At 39.0% G+C, this 24,539-nt stretch overlaps 1 protein-coding gene across 1 annotated transcript in view; it reads right to left on the bottom strand.

Moving 5' to 3' along the window:
* Positions 1-763: 763 nt before the first annotated feature.
* The window catches only part of LOC309968427 (uncharacterized protein C12orf56 homolog), a gene marked incomplete at both ends in the record, with an annotated part of 57,195 nt that continues 33,419 nt past the window's right edge, over positions 764-24,539 (bottom strand). Inside the window, 7 exon segments of the mRNA XM_082849686.1 lie at positions 764-890; positions 3,354-3,532; positions 6,345-6,419; positions 6,731-6,805; positions 8,895-9,018; positions 17,066-17,155; positions 17,793-17,899. Coding sequence (XP_082705812.1) covers positions 764-890; positions 3,354-3,532; positions 6,345-6,419; positions 6,731-6,805; positions 8,895-9,018; positions 17,066-17,155; positions 17,793-17,899 — 777 coding nt within the window.

Below are 24,539 nucleotides of genomic sequence, written 5' to 3' on the forward strand. Positions count from 1 at the left end.
TTCTTAAAAGCCCAAATTCAGTAGCTCCACAGGGATGCCAAAGTTAAGGGTTTTGTTGGATTAAATTAGCTTATTACCATAAGATATAGTGAAGACATTTTTTAAACAACTGGAAGAGCCTTAACTGCTAATAGACAGTTTCTCTTTCATAGAAACTGTTCACATTAGCCCCCAGGTGCCTGAAACAGAGTGGCAGAATGCATTCAGTGCTGTTGAAGAAAATCCAAGCTTCTTTCCCCATGATAAATGAGGAACTGACCTTCCTTATAGCTATGCCTGTATTCTTCTGCTTGTTCTTCCATGAATACTTATGTCACTAGAATTTTTACAGGTGGAAAAGGAGGGTAGCATCCTATTGCCCAGCATTTCTCTAATGTGATCACTTTGTAATTTATACTCCCCACAACAATTTATCTTTGGATATTTCAGTGGCTTCATGCCACTCACCATTATTAGACAACAAAACTCATCAGCCTGCACTTTCTACATTTGCTCTTCCTGGGTTTCTGTTTCCTTTATGTCTTTAGAAACTTTTTCTTTTAGAAGAATGCTAGTCTTTCACCCCACTTTATGTATGTCAGTGTATTTAAACAGTTTCTTTTTTGTAGCAGATTAAAAACTTTAAACACTTCTCTTAGAGAGGTATTGATGGAACCTTCAAATAAAATCTTTGTTTATAGGACACAGGAATAGCTGGATATTAAATCAAAAAATGTTTCTCATAAATATTAAGTTGACTCCCAATTCACATTTTACACTCTTATTAACATTTCACACATTGTTTCTGTTCAACCAATTTCAGAACTTCATGAAAAAGTTGAGTGGTAGGTTGGGTAATAGGGTAACATAATGGGAGCCTTTTTCCCAAGGCTGGCATGTGAATAAAGTACCTGCAAATCATAAAACGAAACAAAATAGAGAGCTTTAAAAGCAAGACTTCTCACACTGGTCACAGTACGTACACACTTACTGGCGTAGCGTTGTTGGGTGTGGGAGTCTAACCTGCAGCATTTTTAGCCCTCCAATCTCCCCCATTTGTGACCTAGAAGACCTCTGATATGTATACCTTTCAGCTCATTGAAGCACTTTGCTTCAGCAAAGCGAATTGCATTAATAATGTATCAGTTATCAAAGCATTAATAAGGAAGCCAGGACTGTCCTCACCACAGGGTGAGCTGAGGCTCCTGCCTCTTGTTTTCTCAGGCTGTACATAGCAGGGAGTTGAAATGAGTCAAGCTGGGGTGACCACTAGGGCCAAATCAAGAGGGAAGAGGAGAGTTCGTCCCCACGGCCTCAGTAAGAGTACAGTTGACCCTTGAACAACATGGGTTTGATCTGCATGGGTCCACTTATACTTGGATTTTTTTCAATGTATACAAAAATATATGTCTAGAACATCGTGAGCAAGACTTATAGAAATATGTGTTAATATGTGTTAGTAATATGTGTTAATAAAATATGTGTTAATAAACTTTATGTTATCAGAATGGCTTCTGGTCAGCAATAGGCTATTAGTAGTTAAATTTGGGTGGAGTCAAAAGTTATATGTGGATTTTCAACTGCATGGGGGTTGGCGCCCCTAACCACAACATTGTTCAAGGGGCAACTATATAGCAAAGGCCAGGGAAGAGACAAAAGTAAGAAAATCTTTAGCCAGCCTCTCGGATGGCTTCAAAGATTAGTTGTCAACCCTGGATGCACATTGGAATCATCCGGACAGTTCATTTTAAATGTCAATGCCGAGGCGCAACCCCAGACAAACTGAACAGAACTTCTCCATGTGAGACCTGGGTATCAGTATTTTTTAATAGTCTCTCTACTGATTCTATGCAGGGCAGGTTGAAAGTCACTTGTGTAAAAACAAGGATCACAAACCTAAATGCCCACAGATAACATAGTAGGAGGAACGGTAAGAGTAAGGACAGAGAGAGGAGACGGTGGCAAACTAAACAGTGCGTGATCTACCTAAGAAGGTAGCTGCTTTTGAGCCCTGACCAACTATTGTCATGTAGGCATGTGACACTATTTTTGCCATTGTTCTGATTTTTAAATGTGCATAACTATTTTTTAAAAATTCGTTTGTGTGATCCATGCTACAACATGGATGAACCTTGAAAACATCATGCTAAGTGAAAGAAGCCAGACACAGAGGCCATATGTTGTATGATTATATTTGTATGAAATGTCTAGAATAGGCAAATCCACAGAGACAGAAAGTAGATTAGTGGTTGCCAGGGCCTGGGGTGTGACTGCTTCATGGGTAACAGGTTTCTTTGTGATGAAAGAGTGATGAAAATGTTTGGCAATTAGATAGGGGTGATGGTTGCACAACATTGTGAAATGTATTAAAAGCCACTGAGTTGCACACTTTAAAATGTTGAAAATGGTGAATTTCATGCTATATGAATTTTACCTCAAAAAAAGTGAGGAAAAAATTGGGTTGCGTGCACCACCTCAGAGTGGGCCCAACAAAACTCTTTTATGGGAGCCAGAGTGGAACCTATGGTGTAAAACCACATGGAGGAAAAACAGGATCCACAGTTGGACGGTAACATTTTTTAAAGCAAATCTTTAGGCCATAATATATGCCTCCACATCCTTGTATGTCTCCATCCAAACTGGTAGCAAAGCTATGCCTGCTGCACCCTTTTCATCTTAAGTTAGACACAACCTAGGGTTTTTTTCCTTGATAGGTGCTAAGGCAGGGGTGTATGGCTAAGTGCGTTTGGTTTTGGCAGGCTATAAATAGAAGTAGGAACCCCCGAGGTGCAGGACAAGCTGACTAATGAAACAAAGGCTTGCTAATGTTCTTTCTTACTATTTTGTTATGGAGAGTAAGAGAGGGGTAAATGAAACAAACAAACAAAATAAACCCTAATAACTGCATTCATCGTTCCTCCTTTATCAATTATTTTTCTCTCCCAGTGACTCAGTTAATTCACAACCCATAATATATTGCCTCCTTTAGTGGGGTTGGTTACTTTCCATTACTCACAGCATGTTAAAATCATTAACATGATTCTGTGAGATAGATGCTGGTTGAAATCAAGACAATGAGGGAGAAACAGTTCTTCAGAGAGAGGTTTGATGAAAAGACTAGTGAACTAGCCTTCTTTGGCCTGGGAATGTGCTTCAGGTGGCAATGGTTCTTAGAGCACCACCCGCCCCCCTCCCCCAAATCCTACCGTACCACAGTAAGGTAACTATTTTATCAAAGTAAAATATTATTAAAAACAAAAATTAGAATTTCCCTTTGTCACTTCATCTTCTAAATATTGGGCAGTGTTGTAGTTTTGCATGAAAATCAGAAATGAGTGGATTTTACTGCAGATAAGATTCCGACTTTTTCTTACCTGAATTCTTCTCTGTAGTCATTCCTAATATACTCAGCTAAAGTCTTGCTGTACTGCAGGCAGCTCTTGAGGATGTAAAACTGCTGGTATAACAGAACTGCTTGGCCAGGACTTAGCAGCTGAAATGAAGCTGAAAGCCCCTTCACCACTCGTTTCACAATTCTGGCCACAAAAGTAATCTAGACAAGGAGAATGCAGTTACATGTAGGCTGCATGACACCTGTAAGAGCACCTACTTCAGCTGGAATCTCAACTATAAATCTAGGCTGAGGTCCTCACCACCCTTACACCAATGCCCTTGCATTGTGCTATTTCTTATTGAAATGGTACTCAGAGAGCACCAGACCATAGACCAATTGGGCTTACCAATTGCCCCCCTACAGGCAGGGTCAGAACTAGTACTGACTGTCAAAGAAGTTTGGCTCCAAAGTGGAAGGAGAGCATTGGAAGTATAAATTTAGGCTACTGTAAAAAAACAGAAAGGAAAGCTAGTGCTCTTTCAGGCTCTAGTAAGCAGGTCATTCTGGATGCCCCTTAAATTAGTACCAATAAATGTGGCCTTTTCTATAGATGTTGCTACAGACCATTCCTAAGTAGGGCAGGTGATTTGAAGTGAGGTTTCCGCAATTCAGATCCATTTACACATATTGACTAGGTATTGTGTCGGGCAAACGCAGATTGAGGTCAGAGAGTCTGAGGCAGGGAAACAAAGCAATGGCTATATGGGGATTAAATTTTTAATTTCTTTAGCATCTTGCTCCGCCCAAGTAAGAGAATCAGCCAGCACTGACTGGGATGGTGTATTCAATGATCCCAACAGGTTCCTTGCTTGCAAGTTTCTCTAAAGTGGTCTATTTCTATCCAGACTCTTTAGAAATGGGTTAATACCAAAGCTTTAAACAGTGTTAGTGGTCCTTTTGCCATCTTTCATCCTGACATGCTTTATGGTCACAGTCTGGGCTCATAATCAACTCAGTTCCTTTGGTGAACCAACCCTAGAGGTTGATAAGGAAACTTTCCTGTTGCTTGTAGTTTTTAGGACCCCGTCTGGAACCACCGCACAGAAAAAGGAAGGGTTTTGCATCTTGCACATAAGAGCTTCTGGGCTGGGAATGACTATAACTGTACAGCACTCTGAAGTGGGCCCGAGATTGGTTGGGGTCTATGTGCTGCTAAAGGAGCCAAGTTCTTGGGTTCAGTCTCTGTATAAGGTAATTGGCTGTACTACTGACAAGTGTACCCTCTGCCTCCAGCCAAGTTTTTGGAAACATGTCACAGAGATCTGGCAAGATAATCTAGATTCCCTAGGACAGACTCAACATCACTTTAGAAAAATACCTCAAAGCAGAAAATCACTGATGGTTAAGAGAGGCATCTTCATATATGGAAAGAGAACATAATACCACGTGTCAAATCCTCCATTAGGAACGAAAATTTAGTTTGGGTTACTACCTTTTGAAAAGTTTTCCATTTAAATCTATGTTGATTGAATAGACAAATACATGAATGAATAAAGGGAAAGGAAGTTTGGGGACATGAAAAGAGATTAGGGGATAAAGCCTTTATTAGAATTAATTCAGCAGATATTTTATTTAGCATCTATTGTGTGCCTAGCACAACAGACATAGCTCCTACCCTTACTGGCACCTGGAGTCTGTTTGGGGAGAAAGACATTGTATCAATCATGATAGACTAAGTTATGCTGTGGTAACAAATCTCGCAAAACATCAGTGCTTTGCTTAATACAACAAAGGTTTATTATTTGCTCACACTGTATGTCCCTTAAGGGTCAGTAGGGGGTTCTGCTCATTGTAGTCACTCAGGACCATATGGAGTGTTGCCAGTCACCGTGCCAGAAGGAAAAAGGAAGCCAGGGAAGCATGCACTGGCTCCTAAACCTTTGTGCAAGAAGTGACGTAGGTTACTTCTGCTCAGATTCCATTGGCCAAAGCAAAAACAGAGAGCTACCTAATTTCAAGTGGGGAAGGATGTACGCTCCTACTACGTGCCTGGAAGGAGAGAGAGCCAGAATATGTGTGGACACTAATGGCTACCACAAGAAAGAACCAAATAATAACACAAACACATGTGACTGCAACAGTGACAAGTTCTATGAAGAAAAGGAAGAAGACACCATGCTATGATTGTGTGCCCATAATGGGGGAATCTTACCTAGTCAGAGGTGAGAGAATCATCCCCCCAACCCTGCACCAGGAAGGGGCACTGAGGCCTGAAGGACAAGTAGGGGTTAACTAGGTGGAAAAGGGAAGGGAAAGCGTTTGAGGAGGGCAGACCAAGGGAATGGTAAAGATCCTGTGACGGAGTTGGGGGTGTTGGGGGTGAGCAGTGGGTATGAGAACGACATGGAAGAGTGAGGCAACTGATGAGGCTGTAGGGTCATAATATGTACAGCCTTGTCGGCCATATTAGGAAGTTTAGTCTTTATTTGTTATATCTTTCTTTATTACGAGAGATTTAAAGCAAGGGATGACATAATCAGATTTTTATTTTGCATTGGTTCCTCTGACTGTAGTCCGGTGAGAAGATAGGACAGACCATGTAGATGCAATTATAGTGCCAAGGAGAGAGATGGTGATATTACAGACCAGGATGGTGGCTGCCAGGGCAGAGTGGCCCGAGTATTAAAAGTGTTATATTCGTACTTGCCAACTCACACTCAGTGTTTAAGATAAATGTTCATTTTTTTCACTTAATTATACAGCCAGTATTTTAATATTCTGTTTTCTGCATATATCTTAGGGCTTTTCATTAAATAAAGATCATGTTTAAGATGTCATTTCAGTACCTTAAACATTCAGGCCCCAAATATAAAAACATTTTATTTTGGTTAATAAAATCATCAAATTTACCTTTTCTTCTGTTTTATAAACTTGACTACTTACAGAGAAATTTTGTTTTATTAATTAAGCACAAGAGCATCTGTTTCATTAGCCTTGAGTGGTAGTTTTGTTTCTGCTTCTACGTACTTACTATGGGAGGACGACTTTGTAGAAAGGACATCATCCAGCTAATAGCAAACTTTGATGACCCCAATCCAAGATTTCCCTAAAAGATTCAAGGAAATAAACAAGTTATATTCATGAAGTTCAAGTTTTAAAAAGATACCTAAAAAGATATTCATTCTCAAATACATTTTATCCTGATTAATCAAATCTTTAAAATCAGTATTTAGGAAAATAAGCTAGATGAACACTTAAGAGCAAAAGCAGTACTATCATTTAAATCAACCAATTTTGGAGATTATCTCTAATACAAACATTTTTAAGGTATATTATTAATCATATAATATATATATCATATGATAGTCATGACATATATAATAATCACACAATATAGTATGTATAATAAAAACGTACCTGCTGAAAGACAAGAAGTATCTCATATAAAAGTGCTGTAGCTGTATCTGTATATTCCAGGATAAGCTTCTGTAACTAGAATTTTAAATAGTAATCAATGCAATATCATTGGCAGAGCCAGAAAATGATCATTTCTCCTGGTTCTCTTTAAGTATTTATAAAAGAATTTATGATCAACAAAAAATATTAGTGTGGTTAATTTTCTTGTTCTGTTTGATTCAGTCATTCTCAAAAAAGTGGCTCTCATAAAATGAGTGCACATTTAATAATGGCTAAGAAAGTAGGTCAGGGAAAGAAGATACAAGGTCCTACAGAATACTAACACAAAAAAAATTGCACACTTAATTTGCAAAATCATTCAGATCAGCAACCCTGCTTCCTTTCAAGAATGTAGAAATTTGCTCCCCAGAATTAAAGTGGGAGATTCTCTGGGGAATTTAGTCTTATGCCCATCTTGAAGGATAACTCCTTCTGTGGTATGGGTAAGTATAGGGTTAGAGACATTTTGTTGCTGTTGTTCTCAAGAAATCCAAACAGTTGGTGAAGCTGTCTTCTAGCCCATAGGCCACTTGGTGCATGAGAAAGAACTGTGCCTGTAGGCATGCTACAGGCCAACACATTTTCCCTGGCGGAATTCTTTGCAAGGAAGAGCTCTATTTTGAAATCTCCCACTCTATTAGACCTTGGAACCAGAATTTATATGATTTGCTCATGGCTTCACTAATAGCCCAGGTGCAAAAGGTCAGCAGATCCAAAAACAGGAAATTCAGACCTATCTATACTGCCCACTAAATATTTTCATATGGAAATATCAAAGGCAAATCAAATAAACTAATCCAAAACCAAGCTCATTATTTCCCCTTTAAACCTACTCTTCTTGTTGTAATTCTTATCTGTCACCCAGGCCAGAATCTACAAGTCATCTAATCTTAACTCTTTATCTTCCCATCAACTTATCAACTCAGTTTCCTAAAAATTTCTGGAATCTTTCCTCTTCACAACTACTATCCCTTTTTTTCATTTATTTATTCAACAAACATGCATCAGACACTGTACTAGTTGGAGTACTGTACTGTACTAATGGAGAGTAACAAGAGACATGGTTCCTGCCCTCATGGAACATACAGTCTAGTGGGGAACAGACATCAGTCTAATAATCACATAAATTGCATAGTTACAAACTGAGACAAGGGCTCTGAAAGAAAAACACAAGAAGGTAGGAGAGCTCTAAAAAGAAAGCCTAGTTTTGTTTAGGGGTCAAGGAAGGCTTCCTTCTTGCCCATATCATCCCTCACCTGAACTACAGCACTAGCTTCTTAACACCTCTGTCTGTCAGTCTTGCTTCCATCCTCCTCTTTCATCCCTAATTCCCTCACTCCACTGTTGATATTGGTATCATAGACGCTCTGTATACAGTCTGCTATAACACATTGATGTTATATTTGACTAACATCTGTCTATCCAACTCGACTCTAAACTAATGAGGGCAGAGATTGTGTCTATTTTGCTTCTCGTTTGGACCCCACTGCCTAGCACACTGTTTAGCTCATAACAGATGCTCAATAAATATTTATTGAATGAATGAGTGAATTTAAGAGTTTTCTAAAACATAACTCTAATTGTATGTTCAACAACTATGAAATCATGTCCCATCCTTTAAAGAAATTCTGTGTTGGCCTACTCAAAATAAACTAATAATAACCTGATTTATTCTCTCAGAATAAGTGCATTATAGGCACTTTGATATGTCTAATGTTTTAGTAAAACTTTAGAAAAATAAGTAACTAAGTTTGCACTACTTAGGTAAGGAAATGGTAAACAAAGGCAAGAACGTTATTCCTAAAATCTCTAAGACAGTGCTTTTTTACCCCTTAGACCCTTGCTGTGGAATTATATATGTAAATATTTTATATAGAGACAAATATAAACAGATTTATCTAATGTATAAAGAATAATAATTTTTCTTAGTATGCATACTTTAAAACATATAAAATGGATATAATAGTAATATTGACAGAATAGCTATCTAAATTTTGAGATTAATAACAACGTATTTACTCTTTGATTTAATTATCTTTCTATACTCTACGATGTCAAGGTCCACATAGAAGAACCCAGAACTCCTATATATTGTAGTTAGTCTATTCCAAAATTCTCATCTCACCTCAGCATCAAAAGACATCTCAACTAAAGCTGAATCAGCCACCAACTGGATGTCAAGCACAGGACAAGATTTTGGAATCTGAGGCTCGCTAATTAAAATTACCAAGAGGTTAAATAGTGTTCCCCTGAAAAAAAAATAAAGGCAGTTAATGAGAAAAGTTAAAAAAAAGAATAGCAGTGACACTAAGTTTGCAGAAACTGAGTGTAATTATACTTACAGGTATGAAGCATTGCAGACCATTCTTTTTTTTAATTGAGGTATAGTTGATTTACAATATTATATTTGTTTCAGGTATACAATATAGTGATTCAAAAATTTTATAGATTATACTCCATTTATAGTTATTATAAAATATTGGCTATATTCCCCATTTTGTACAATATATCCTTATAGCTTATTTATTTATTTATTTATTTATTTATTTATTTATTTTTGGCGGTACGCGGGCCTCTCACTGTTGTGGCCTCTCCCGTTGCGGAGCACAGGCTCCGGACGCGCAGGCTCAGTGGCCATGGCTCACGGGCCCAGCCGCTCCGCGGCATGTGGGATCTTCCCAGACCGGGGCAGGAACCCATGTCCCCTGTATCGGCAGGCGGACTCTCAACCACTGCGCCACCAGGGAAGCCTGCTTATTTGTTTTATATGTAGTAGTTTGCCCTCTTAATTCCCTATGTCTGTCTTGCCCCTTTCCCTTCCCTCTGCCCACTGGTAAGCACTAGTTTGTTCTCTATATCTGTGAGTCTGTTTCTTTTTTGTCAGATTCATTAGTTTTATTTTTTAGATTCCACATATAAGTGATATCACAGTGTTTGTTTTTCACTGTTTGACTTATTTCACTAAGTGTAACACCCTCCAGGTCCATTCATGTTGTTGCAAATGGCAAAATTTTATTCTTTTTAGAGCTGAGTACTATTCCATTGTGTGTGTGTATGTATGTGTGTGTGTGTGTATACACACACACACACACACACATATATACACACACACTACATCTTCTTTATCCATTCATCTGTTAATGGACACTAAGGTTGCATCCATATTTTGGCAATTATAAATAATGCTGCTATGAACATTGGAGTGCATGTATCTTTTCGAATTAGTGTTTCTCATTTTGTTTAGATATATACCCAGGAGTTGGGCAATTCCAGTTGGAATTGCTGAATCATATTGTAATTCTATTTTTAATTTTTTGAGAAACCGCCATACTGTTTTCCATAGTGGCTGCACCAATTTACATTCCTACCAACAGTGTACAAGAGTTCCCTTTTTTCCACATCCTCACCAACATTTGTATTTGTGGTCTTTTTGATGATAGTCATTCTGGCAGATGTGAGGTGCTATCTCATTGTGGTTTTGATTTGCATTTCTCTGATGACTAGTGATGTCGAGCCTGTTTCATGTGCCTGTTTGCCATCTGTATGTCTTCTTCGAATAAATGTCTTTTCAGGTTTTCTGCCCATTTTTTAATCGGGTTGTTTGGGGGTTTTTTTGCACTGAGTTGTTATATATTTTGGATATTAATCTTTTATCAGTCATATCATTTGCAAATATTTTCTCCCATTCAGTAGGTTGTCTTTTCGTCTTGTCAATGGTTTCCTTGGCTGTGCAAAAGCTTTTAAGTTTAATTAGGTCCCATTTGTTCATTTTTGCTTTTGTTTCCTTTGCCTTAGGAGACAGATTCAAAACAGCATTGCTACAATTCATGTCAAAGAGTGTTCTGCCTATGTTTTCTTCTAGGAGTTTTATGGTTTATGGCTTACATTTAGGTCTCTAATCCATTTTGAGTTTATTTTTGGATATGGTATGAGAAAATGTTCTAATTTCATTCTTTTACATATAGCTGTCCAGTTTTCCTGGCACCACTTACTGAAGAGGCTGTCTTTTCTCCATTGTATATTCTTGCGTCCTTTGTTGTAGATTAACTGACCATAAGTGCATGGGTTTACTTCTGAGCTCTCTATTCTGTTCCATTGATCTATGTGTCTGTTTTTGTGCCAGTACCATATTGTTTTGATTATTATAGCTTTGTAGTATAGTCTGAAGTCAGGGAGCACGATAGCTCTAGCTGTTTTTTCTCAAGATTGTTTTGGCTATATAGGGTCTTTTGTGTTTCCATACAAGTTTTTAAATTGTTTGCTCTAGTTCTGTGAAAAATGCCATTGGTATTTTGATAGGGATTATATTGAATCTGTAGATTGCCTTGGGTAATATGGTCATTTTAAGGATATTAATTCTTCCAATCCACGAACACAGTATATCTTTCCATCTGTTTGCATCATCTTCAATTTCTTTCATCAGTGTCTTACAGTTTTCTGAGGTAGGTTTCACCTCAGAAAACTATAAGGTAGATTTACCTCCCTTAGGTAGGTTTATTCCTCCTTAGGTAAGTTTATTCCTAGGTATTTTATCTTCTTGATGCGATTGTAAATGAGATTGTTTTGTTTTGTTTTTTATGAAGTGATAATTCATCATGTTTTTTTAAATTGATGTATAGTTGATGTACAATATTATATAAGTTACAGGTGTACAGTATACTGATTCACAATGTTTAAAGGTTCTACTCCATTTATAGTTATTATAAAATATTGGCCATATTCCCCATGTTGTATAATATATCCTTGTAGCTTATTTTATACATAATAGTTTGTACCTCTTAATCCCTACCCCTATATTGCCCCTCCCAGGATTGTTTTCTTAATTTCTCTTTCTGATAGTTCATTGTTAGTGTATAGAAATGCAACAGATTTCTGTGTATTAACTTTGAATCCTGCAACTTTACCAAATTCATTGATGAGCTCTGTTTTTAGTGGCGATTGCAGATCATTCTTGACTGAGCTTTTGTATCCCTAGACATGCAGACAAATGTCTAGTGATAAAACATTTAAGTGAAAATATAATTTCTTGGTCTTTTGGTTCAGAAAAAATATAGTTCTAGAAGTTCACTTAGCTTGGAAAGCTTAGGGAATCTGGATTTAAGGGAAATTTGAGTGATTTAAATTATAGCAGTATTTCCCAAAGGGCTTTTTATGGATTACTAATTCCAGGCAATATTATAGTCAAAATAGGTTCTGTGGTCAAAGGAAGTATGCGAAATACTTGGGTAAGCCAAGTTCACTGGATAGTTTTACTACAGGACTTCTCAGAGATTTTATATCTGTTTATCTCTGGGACAAAGAAACAGTATGAAGCATTTCTTAAAACGCTTATCTCTTAAGTTTTTTGACTCGAGAAACCTTTTTTTAACAAAGCATTTCAGAGGTTTACTGTTCCACTAAAGATCACTAGCTATTAGTGAATAAAACTAGTATTAAACTTGAAGCTTTTTGATTTCAAACAAAAATGTGGACTGTTAGTACAGTCCACTAACGTACACTAATAACTCACTTAAATGTTACTATATATTTGAATAATATATCATAGTATTTGAAAATAAAAAGGCACACAAACTCACAATTCAAAACGTGCATCCTGAGAAGCTGTGTTAGTAACCCTATTTTCATATGTATAGTACAACCCATGTATGGTTGAAAAGGAGCTGAAGGCAGACCACTGAAAATATCAGTTGCCTAACTGAAGTCAGTATCAGAGTAGCTTTGACAGATAGGAGCAATAAAAGAATTTACATACAGGACTGTATAAAAATTCTCTATAACCTTAAGCATTCCTTTCATAATGGAATAAAGAAGAATATAAACAATCCTTGTTTAGTAATATTTGAGGCTTCCTAATCTTTTTACAATCATTTAAATCATTACCATGATTAGAAGTTTACCAAAATTCTACTAGAAATATAATTCCCCTCGTTTCTCCAACTCAAAAAACAAGTCTAGGGCTTCCCTGGTGGCTCAGTGGTTAAGAATCCATCTGCCAATTCAGGGGACACGGGTTCAAGCCCTGGTCCGGGAAGATCCCACATGCCGCAGAGCAACTAAGCCCGTGCGCCACAACTACTGAGCCTGCGCTCTAGAGTCCGTGAGCCACAACTACTGAGCCCATGTGCCACAACTAATGAAGCCCGCACGCCTAGAGCCCGTGCTCTGCAACAAGAGAAGCCACCACAATGAGAGGCCTGTGCACTGCAAGGAAGAGTAGCCCCCGCTCACTGCAACCAGAAAAAAGAAAGCCTGTGTGCAGCAACAAAGATCCAACACAGCCAAAAATAACTAACTAACTAAATTAATTAATTAAAAAAAAACAAAACAAGTCTAGTTCTCATATCTGCAAAAGAAGTTAGAACATTGTCAGTTAGCACATCGCTCAAAAAAGCAGGATATGTCCTACAGGATATTTGCTAATGTTTGATTCAGGCTGTTTTATAAAACAGCCAGTCTATTTTCAGAAGACACTTCCAAAATCAACAAAGCACTCCATTTAGAAGCTTTTCCTGATATTAAGTTTGAATTGACATTCCATTCACTGTTATATTTAATTATAGTCCTTTATTTTCAGCAAGAGCTTCATTTCAAAGTATCATATATCCTAGGCTACGGGAAGGAACTCTCAAATTCTGAGTCACTTTCTGTGGTAATACATGAATTCAACCATAAGGATACTGAAAAAAAAGAGAGGACTATGGCATATTTCAAGAATACAATGATGTGGGTTGAACAAATAAAATTTCTACTTATGAAAAAAATAAAGAGAAAAATGCTGAAATGAATAAATGCTTTTTTATTTGCTCAAATGGAATTTAATTTGAAATCTATCCCTTCTGCCAGCTCAATTTAAAATCCATTAAGCCAATAATAGATAAAAGAATTTTAATCTAAAATGGTAGTTTCATCCTGACTTATTATAATAGACTTATTATAGGGTTGACATCACACCCTTAAAAATGGTACCAACAGTTTGATACTTTCATTGTTTAGATTGTTATTATTTCTAATATAAGAATTTTTAATGTATTAAAGTATCTTAAAATACAGACTTCGAAGGGCAAACTCATGGTCTCATAAGTCATCTTATGTTATTGTGGTAGGCAGAATTTTAATATGGCTTCCAAGATTTTCATCCCATGGTATATACACTATATGATCCCTTCCCCTAAAGTATGGTCAGGACCTGTGAATCTATTAGGCTATCACTCTTGTCATTATGTTATGTTAGATGAGAAAGGTGAAGAGATTTTGCGAATATAATTAAGATCCCCAATTAGTTGACTTTTGAGTTAATCAAAGAGAGAGTATCCTGAGTGGGCCTGATCTAATGAGGTGAGCCCTTTAAAGGAGAGTTTAGGCCTTTCCTGAGCTCAGAGATATTCCTGCCAAGAAGCAAGCTGTCCTGAGTTTTACAGCTATAAGGAAATTAATTCTGCTAACAACTACCCAAATGAGCTTGGAAGAGGGCCCCAAGCCTCGGATGAGACTGCATCCCCAGCCAACACCTTGATTGAAGCCTTATGAGACCCTGAGCAGAGGATCCAGCTAAGCTGTGCCCAAATTTCCTGATCTACAGAAACTGTGACATAATAAGTGTATGTTGTTTGAAGCCACTAAATTTGTGGTAATTTGTTACATGGCAATAGAAGATTATTAGTTGTATTAAACATTTATGGTGGTAGTTAATGGTATAGGTAACATGATTTGACCCCTATGAATATCAAAATTGACTGAAAAGTTAGTGTTACAACCAGACTCTACTGTAGCAATATAATATATATATCAAAGGACATGAAAAGAATTAGACATATCAGGAAAGAGGCTTGATGTAGTAGGGCTGATGTGGTTGAACCAAGTTAAGACAGAACAATTAAAATGCGACACTTTACAACAGAGATTGGTAAGAATGATTTTCTCCATCTTGGATAAAGAAACATAAGGACCAAAAGGCGGACAAAAAGGGTAACATGACTTAGCAATACTTTCAGTGTGGGAGAAGATGTAAATATCATTCATAATTTTGAATCTCCCTCTTGGAGATTGGGAAAATGGCAGTACCATCAACTGCATAAAGAAGTATGCAGAGAAAATAACAGAGTATATTTTCCTTGTATGCTGTAAAGCAGGGGTCAACTATGGCCTGCAGTCCAAATAGCCTAGAACCTGTTTTTGTAAATAAAGCTTTATTGGAACGCAGCTGTGCCCATTCCTTTGCATATTGTCTGTGCGTGCTTTTGTGACAATGGCAGCATTAAGTAGTTTCAACAGAGACTATATGGCCTGAAAAGCCAAAAAAAAATTTACTATATGGCCTTTTTTTTTAATTGTGGAGAGAATTTAAATTTAATTTTAAAAAAATTTTAATTTTTTAAAATTTTTTTTTAAATTTTTTGCTGCTGACCTCCGTGTTTGGGTGCCCGACATGGAGCTCACAGCCTTCACTCCAGTGGGTGGTATAAGCGTTCTCCAGTTTGTGAGTCACCCACCCAGCAGTTATGAGATTTGATTTTATTGTGTTTGTGCCCCTCCTACTATCTCATTGCGGCTTCTCCTTTGTCTTTGGATGTGGGGTATCTTTTTTGGTGAGTTCCAGTGTCTTCTTGTCAATGATTGTTCAGCAGTTAGTTGTGATTCCGGTGCTCTCGCAAGAGGAAATGAGGGCATGTCCTTCTACTCCGCCATCTTGAGCCAATCTCTTGGAGATGCTTTTGATGTTAATCATTTGACCAACAAGACAAATTCAGGATTTAGTCCAGAGTATAGTTGTCACTGAGACACCTGCTCCCTGCAGATCCCAGAAGCTTGTGGGGGCCCTCCGGGGGCTACTCTTTGTTGTGGTGCGCGGGCTTCTCATTGCAGTGGCTTCTCTTGTTGCGGAACACGGGCTCCAGGTGCACAGGCTTCAGTAGTTGTGGCTTGCGGGCTCTAGAGCGCAGGCTCAGTAGTTGTGGCGCACAGGCTCAGTTATTCTGCGGCATGTGGGATCTTCCCGGACCAGGGCTCGAACCGTATCCACTGCATTGGCAGGTGGATTCCTAACCATTGAGCCACCAGGGAAGCCCATACTATATGGCCTTTTGCAGAAATGTTTGACCATCCCTGCTATAATGCACAGTATGCCCATAGTCCCTGGCACATAGCAAGTTGCTTAAGGTATGTTAATGAGTATTATCATTAAAATTTATTTGTAAAGGTCTCTAATAAATAGCCTGGACAAATATTACTAAAAGTTCTTATTCTTCCCTCTGGTTTAAATGTTTCAGAGTCCATGGCTCTCTTCCTTCTTCCACCTTCTAGTACAAGAAATGTAGATAAACAATTGATATAGGTAGAAAAAAATTAAGATTTTAGTCAGACCATTGCCCGAGGGTATAATTCATAGCCTATAAATCTCACAAAAAGGTCAAGCAGATAATATGGAAGACATGCAAACACATACTTTCTGTGGCAAAGAATGCTGTTGTCCCTCACTATACGTTCTTCCATTCTTCCTTTAAATTACAGATGTCCCATTGCCATCTATAGTTTAGCTAGGCACACAGCTGTCCAACTACAGACGCATTTTGCAGCCTCTTCTGCAGCTAGAAACACCATGTGCCTAAAGTTCTCACCAACAGAAGGTAAGCAAAAGTCTTATACGCCTTGCTTAAAACGGAAAGTTGCTTGCCCTTTACTTCTCTTCCCGATTCCCACAGGGAGTTATAAAAGCAAGCAATTTAGCCAGCTAACCATGAGGACAAAGATAGCATGATAGAAGATAGCAGAGCAACAAAAAGGAGGGAACCTAAGTCTCTGGCTGATCTTGTAGAGGAAAAGCATGGCTATTAACTCGGGACTGTTACGTAAGAATGACGTAAATTTCTATCTTCTTTGGGCCACATATCTTGGAGTATCTTACAACAGCTTTCCCTCCAATGTCATTCACTCCAAGGTCACACAATTATATACTAAAGGGAGCTACTATAGTTCCTGCCTTTGCAATGTGGATAAAAGTGTACTCTAGAAAATTCTAATAGAGACCCCCTCGTTTTTAACGTATGATGGTTCATTTGGTCTTTTTCAGGCAATGACAAAATATAAACTTATGCTAACAAAATCTTTGTGCCCCCAATAATCAGAGAGAACTCAGTATGTTAATTAATCTATTCATCAAAGAAGGAAGTGAGACAAAGGAGTTTAATATATTTACAAGGGGATTGAACAGAGAAGTCAAGAGAGTTGAGTTCTGGAAGACACTCAGTAGAATAGTTAATGGGTTGCAACTACAAGGTCTCAATTTTTAAAAGGCCTTACTTCTTAGCTGCCAATGTGTTCAGGGGTGATGCCTCAGTTTCTGTTTCTCTGAACATCAGTCCCAGAGTCTGTATAATTTCAATGCATGCCCTAGAAAACAAAGAGAAAAAAAATCACAGAAATGGCATGATTTCATTGTAAGTTAAGAATTCCACAAAATCAGTAATGCTCAATAGAACTGCATTCAGATAGCCATGTAGAAAAAAGTATAGGAAGGAAATTCTGTAAGTTAAATTGCCAACATTGGTTGAGTGTCTACTCTGTGACTGCTACATAGTAAGCACTCAAAAATATTTGTTGAATGAATGAATTAATAGGTGCATGTCAGGATTAAAAGTCATTTACATATTGATTTTTGCACTTATTTTTTGCAAAGTTTTAATGATAATCACACTATTTTTAAACTACATTTAATAATTTTAACTGTTTCAAGTAGTAATTTCTGGCTCAAAATTTCAAAGGTAAAAAAGGGAATACAGTGAAAGGTGTCTTTTATTCATACACTCATTTTTTTCCCTTTTGGGACAGCCAGTATTACTAGTTTCTTGTGTAGTTTTTCTTTAACTATACAATTAGAACAAAATAAATGCTGTTTTTAAAAAATCTATGTGAAGCAAAACTTGCTGCCCTATTAATCATTAATACGGTATATATTTTGCCCAGTGCCTTCCATTTATCTTGAACATCGTAGGGAAAAAGTATCTACGATTATCCAGTTAGTACTTACAGCAGCTCACCAACACTTTGGCTTTTATTCTGATGTGCATTCTTATCCCTAGACTCTGGCAAGTACTCATGAAGTTTGTTTACTAGGAAATAAAAAAGGTCACTGGTCTGTGAAAGCAAGCAGGAAAGAAGACGGTAATTAAGGTATCTGTTGGCAAAACTCTCAATTCTTACATAATAAAAATAAGAAGAAATGATTTGTTCTTCAATTAGGGAGAAAGTGATTTACATTCTCTCTCATTAACACTAGCATAACCCAAATTGAAAATTTACTTACAACCAGAAGACCATTGTCCTGGTGAACAGAGCCAGAGCTAAAACCTAGTGGGTGACGCTGAGAGATGCCTTCTAGGCCAAGCTTCACTATTAATAGTGAAGATCATCCAGAAGTAGGTGTATAACGTTAGGCCAGTCATTCAGTCACCTTGGAATAATGATATTAAATGGGGGCCGCTATATTTCCTGCCTTTCCAAAGTTATTTGGCCTTTATGAGGACATAATGAAATAATGGCTAGAAAAGCACTCATTTAAAACTGTTTACTAATTCAGAAACAAATGTACAGCAGTGGTATAGCCCATGAAGATGGTGCAGAATGATTTTAATACTTCTGTTAATACAGTGGAAATGTAGATTGCCACTTCTGCCAAAATAAACACTGACTTAAGAGTGTGGGAACCAGTTTTTTTTGTGTTCCTATCCAGTCTCATGAGATAATTGAGCATGAAAATAAGCACAGGCCCATGAAATCAGGCAAGTTGGTACTAATGAGAATTGGATATAATTGCTTCTCTTTTCTATTCCTCTACTGTTCATTTTTTCCCCAGCACTTTCTGTAAGGTCGGATCTTAACAAACGGCACCGCGAAACAGAGGAAAGCTTCAAGTGAGCTTTATTAGGGAGCGCTCCCGGGCGAGGTTCACTGGTCCGAGAGAAAGGGGCCAGAGAAGTCGCATGGGTTGGGCAAGATTTTATAGGGGAAGAAGGGAAAGGGGTGTGGTGAATCTGGGAGGGCGCAGGGTATTCCTTATTTGGTGGTCTTTTCGGGTATCCTGGGGGACCGTTAGTCCCGCCCCTCGAAAGGCGGGAAGGCTGGGCCGGGTGCAAAGTCCCCAGGTCAGTTTCTGGAACTGGGTGGTCCGGAGAATTTCGGTCTGATGCAACCTGTGAATCTGATTGTGTTCCCCTGCCTCGGGCCAGTTGGCCTTACACTTTCGTTTACTAGTGGCAACTTAGACTCTTCGTTTAGACAGGTATATGTGTGCTCAGAAGAGGCTGAGGACGGCAAGTGGAAAGAGGGAAGGACAAAAGGAGCAGGACGTACACCTTGGCCCTCTCAGGAGTGCTGGCGTTGCAGAGGGTGGTAACTTTACACGCTGACTCTGGAGCCAGGTTCTTTGAGTTCAAATACCAGCTCTGCCGCTGGGTAGCTGTAGGACATCTGGCAGATTACTTATACATTCTGTGACTTTTCATCTCTAAAATGGGATTAATAGAATCACCTCATGAGGTTGATGTTAGGATTAAGTAAGATATTATTTGTAAAGCCTGAACAGTACTCAACATATTGTATGTGCTTAATAAATGTCAGTTATTATTGTGATCTCCCACCGCTCAGTGGTTCAGGAATTTTCACTTATAAAATATCTTCTGCCTACCAGCAACAACATGAAAGAGTCTCAAAAATATTATGTCAAAAGAAGCCAAACACAAAAGTGTGCATAGTGTACAATTCCATGTAAGTGGAATTCTAGGACAGGCAAAACTAATCTATGACGAGGGAAAGTACAATAGTTGCCTGAGGCCAGGGGTCAGAGGAAACTGACTGCCAGAGGGCACGAGGTAGCCCTAAGGGGTGATAGAAATGTTCTCAGTCTTGACTGGGGTGGTGTTTATACAGATATATACATTTGTTAAAACTCTTTACAATGCACTCAAAAATATGTGCGCTTTATTATATGTAAATTGGACGCCAGTATTTCTCCAAAGAAGATATACAAATTGCCAATAAGCATGGGAAAAAATGCTCAACATCACTAATCATTAGGGAAATGCAAATCAAAACTATTAGGTACCCCCAACACCCATTAGAATGGCTACTATCAAAAAATCAGTAAAGGGCTTCCCTGGTGGCGCAGTGGTTGAGAGTCCGCCTGCCGATACAGGGGATACGGGTTCCTGCCCCGACCCGGGAAGATCCCGCATGCCGCGGAGCAGCTGGGCCCGTGAGCCATGGCCGCTGAGCCTGCGCGTCCGGAGCCTGTGCTCCGCAATGGGAGAGGCCACAACAGTGAGAGGCCTGCGTACCGCAAAAAAAAAAAAAAAATCAGTAAATAACAAGGATGTGGAAAAACTGGAGCCCTTATGCACTGTTGGTGGGAATGTAAAATGGTATAGCTGCTGTGAAAAGCAGTATGGCGGTGCCTCAAAAAATTAAAAATAGAATTACCATATGATTTAGCAATTCTGCTTCCAACTATACTCCCAAAAGAATTAAAAGCAGGGTCTCAAAGAGATACTTACACACCCATGTTCATAACAGCATTATTCACAGTAGCTAAAATGTGGAAGCAACCCAAGTGCTAATCAATGGATGAATGGATAAATAACATGTGGTATTACATACCTGAAATATTATTCAACCTTAAAATGAAGGAAATTCTGATGTATACTCTAACATCAATGAATCTGGAAGACATCATGCCAAGTGAGATAAGCCAGTCACAAAATGACAAATGCTGTATAATTCCTCTTACATGAGCTATTTAGAATAGTCAAACTCATAGAGGCGCAAAGAGGAATGGTGGTTGCCAGGGGCTGGGGGGAAGGGGAAATGGGGTGTTGTTGTTTAATGAATATAGTTTCAGTTTTGTAAGATGGAAAGAGTTCTGCAGAAGGATGGTGGTGATAGATATACAACATGAGTGCCTAACACTGAACTAGACACTTAAAAATGGTTAAGATGGTAAATTTTATGTTATATGTATTTCACCATAGTTTTTAAAAACTGAAGAAAAAAAAACGTCATGAAGAAAAAAAGAATGGTTGGGAAATAACATGTCTAGAGAACTCTTTCATTCATTCATTGAACAGGTAACTATTGATTGCAGCCATGTGGCAGGTACTATGCTAAGTAATGAGAATAACACCTTAAGCAAAACTGACAAACTGGACATGGTGTCTGTACTCCTAAAGCTTGCAGTTTAGTCAACCTGTACAAAAGTGTTCTCGTAATTTAAAATTTTTCTTGTAATAAAATTGAAGAATAAAAATTACCTACAGAGGAAAATTATACCCCAATGAAGTTGATTTTTAAAAGGGAAAACGATAAACATTTGACCCTTGAACAACACGAGATGTGAGTATAACTTACAGTCAGCCCTCCATATCTGCGGTTCCACACCTTGGATTTAACTAACCATGATCGTGTAGTAGTTTAGTATTTACTATTGAAAAAATCAACATATAAGTGGACCCAAGCAGTTCAAACTAATGTTGTTCAAGGGTCAACTGTATATATTATGATTATATAATATTATATTGTTTATTATATGATTATAATAATTGTATTATTAATTATAAGAATATGCCTATAGTTATTCATTATATTAACTTTATTTATTTATTTATTTTTGCGGTACGCGGGCCTCTCACTGTTGTGCCCTCTCCCGTTGCGGAGCACAGGCTCCGGACGCGCAGGCTCAGCGGCCATGGCTCACGGGCCCAGCCGCTCCGCGGCATGTGGGATCCTCCCGGACCAGGGCACGAACCCACATCCCCTGCATCGGCAGGCGGACTCTCAACCACTGCGCCACCAGGGAAGCCCCTATTATAATTTTTAAATATATATGTATAATTTCCCATCCTCTTACCCAAGAACCAAAAATTAAAGCTGCCTCTAATTTCCCCACCCCAGTGTGGGTTCTTAAGGGAGCTTCACATAAACTTACATTCTGCAGGGAGCCCAGAACAAAGTTGGAAAAAAACACTGCTTTAGCTTAAGGCTATGATAACCATTTAAATAAAAGAGCTCGTAAAAGAAGATTAAAATGTTGAGTTTTACTAGTCATATTTGTTAACTCTGTGTAAATGAATATGAGACTAGATTTTGGTTGCAGGTTAGAGAGAGAACATAAGGCTACCAGCTCTGAGGGACACAACGTACTCCACTGAAGTAGGGAAAGACCCCAAACAGGAAGACTACCCATGTGCCTTTTATTTCCCTCTCTATTCACTTTGACCTTTCTTTTTTTTTTTTTTTTTTGCGGTACGCGGGCCTCTCACCGCTGTGGCCTCTCCCGCTGCGGAGCACAGGCTCCAGACGCGCAGGCTCAGCGGCCATGGCCCACGGGCCCAGCCGCTCCGCGGCATGTGGGATCCTCCCGGACCGGGGCACGAGCCCGCGTCCCCTGCATCGGCAGGCGGACTCCCAACCACTGCGCCACCAGGGGAGCCCCCTGACCTTTCATTTTTGACAACTAAATTAGAAGATCTTCTATTGTAGTCTATCTAAGGATATTACATTAAAGAACGGCTGCAGAATTTTCAAGTAAGAAGCAGAACATGAATGCTTTACTCCTACACTTCCAATCAGGTTAATTTTTCACAAGAGAATAAAATTTCAATTTATTATGAATTGATTGTGCAACCTGATATAGGCAGGCATTATGTTAGGCCTTAGGGAGAATACAAAGATGAGTATGACACATGCCTGTCCTGAAGAAGCTTATAGAATACTATGGTAAATAACAAATATATACCAAGCAAAAGGGAGAATGTCTGTGCTAATTCCTGAGGGTAGGGACTGTGTCTTAGCCATGGTTGCATTTCTAGTGCCTATTGCTACAAGCACAGAATAGGCATGCCATAAATGTTTATTGAATCGTTAAAGAGAAAGTACTATGGGAGATGCTGTAGAGCTGCATTGTCCAATACAGAAGCCGCTAGCCACATGTGGTTATTTACATTTAAATGGACTAAAACTGAATAAAATTAATGTTTCACTTCCTTGGTCACTAGCCACGTTCAAGTGCTTAATAGCCGCGTGTGGCTAGGTGGCTACTTTATTGAACAGTGCAGATTATAAAATATCAAGGAGAGTTCTAAGGCACAGAACTGCCATAACAGATCAAAAAGAGGAAGATACCAAAGTTCTCCATTGAGGAAAGGCAGAAGAACAGCATTTGAGATGAGCCTTGGAGAATGAATGGGTAGGATTTTAACAGGAGAAAATGGAAAGAGTATCCTAGAGAAAGCAATAGTAGGGGAAAACGTGGAGGGGCTGGGAAGGGCAGGGTGTTCCAATCATTTCACATGGTTCAAGCTTTTACAGAAAAGAGGTGAGAGTGGTGAAGTGGTGGGTTGAGCGGGCTAGACCTGGTTTTATTCCCTTTCTCTGCATCCCTCTTTTCCTCCACAGCCGAGGCCACCTGCTTCAGGCCTGTTTTAAGATTGGAGACGCTTAAGACCAACATTCTGGTATTCAGCATCGACACCCTTCTTCCGAGTCTAACCCTTAGGTGGTAGCTCCGTTCTCCTGCCTAGACATCTGCTTTAAATCAATCCCCTGATTGTGTCCAGGTTGTCTAGGTGGCCCTCTTCTTTGGGCCCTGAGCTAAGTCCTTTGCCAGTCCTTTCCCAGCTACTGACTTTACTCTTGACTTTGTATCGTTGCTACTCCCCCCAACTCCACATTCCATGAAGGCCCTGTTCCCAAATCCTGAACATGCAGGTCTTCCTGGTGCCAAATGTTTATGCAGACATCTGGGTGTAATCCACCCACATGCTATAATGCCCTGATAGTTCTCAATTTGCACATTCTCTTTGTAGAGATCACTCTCGTCCTTGGGCACTGTGCCTTCTCCCTTAGCATCTACAGCTGGATTCGTTTTCCCAGTGGCTGCCCTATGCAGATGTTGGCCCCTTCCTGATAACCCACCCTGCTAAAATAAAGGCCATGCCTGTCCAAACTTGGAATCTGTGACAAGAGGTCAGTAGTGGAGAGCCTTAAATGCCAAAGCCAAAGTGCTTGTACTTAATAAGGAGAACCTCAAGAAGTTTTTTAGGAAGCAAAGTCCTCACAATCAGTGTTATAGATGAGTAGACACCATGTAGGTTGGACTGGAGAGGTTTATTTGGGTGGGAGATAATACCAATTTCTTTTCCATGTGGACTTTCCATGTGGACTCTTTCCATGTGGACTCTTCATAACCATGTGGACTCTTCATAACCATATGTAAGTCATGTTGATGCCTGTCCCTGTATTTTCCATAATTCTCTGAAGTCTTTTAGTTAAAACTTGGATGGTGTATTCCTAACAGTGTCTATCTAGCTCAAGCATTTTTGATTATACAGCACTACATCATCCTTACCTACCTCATTGTTGGGGACAGTTGATACTCTATTCTCTGTAGCAACTCTGCCCTCTAATTAGGGTGATCAACCATCCCAATTTGCTTGGGACTGGTCTACCTTTTGCACTAAAAGTCCCAAGTGCCATGAACCTCCTCGGTCCCAGGAAAACTGGGAGAGTTTGTTATCCTAGTCTAGGTAAACCAGGATAGTTGGTCATCAGATGTGTCAAGCACTTAGAATCTAAGAAATGGCCAAGACTGTCAGGTATGGCTGGGGAAGCTGTGCACTTCCCAACTGTGCAATAAAAAGGTGGCAACTATGTATAAGACCACTAACCAGAATGAGTCTCATTAGCACAGCACCAGTACTCACCTGGGCTTCTCAATACCTTCACC

This window comes from Leucopleurus acutus (genome assembly GCF_964270905.1).
Source record: "Leucopleurus acutus genome assembly, chromosome: 11".
Taxonomy (NCBI): domain Eukaryota; kingdom Metazoa; phylum Chordata; class Mammalia; order Artiodactyla; family Delphinidae; genus Leucopleurus; species Leucopleurus acutus.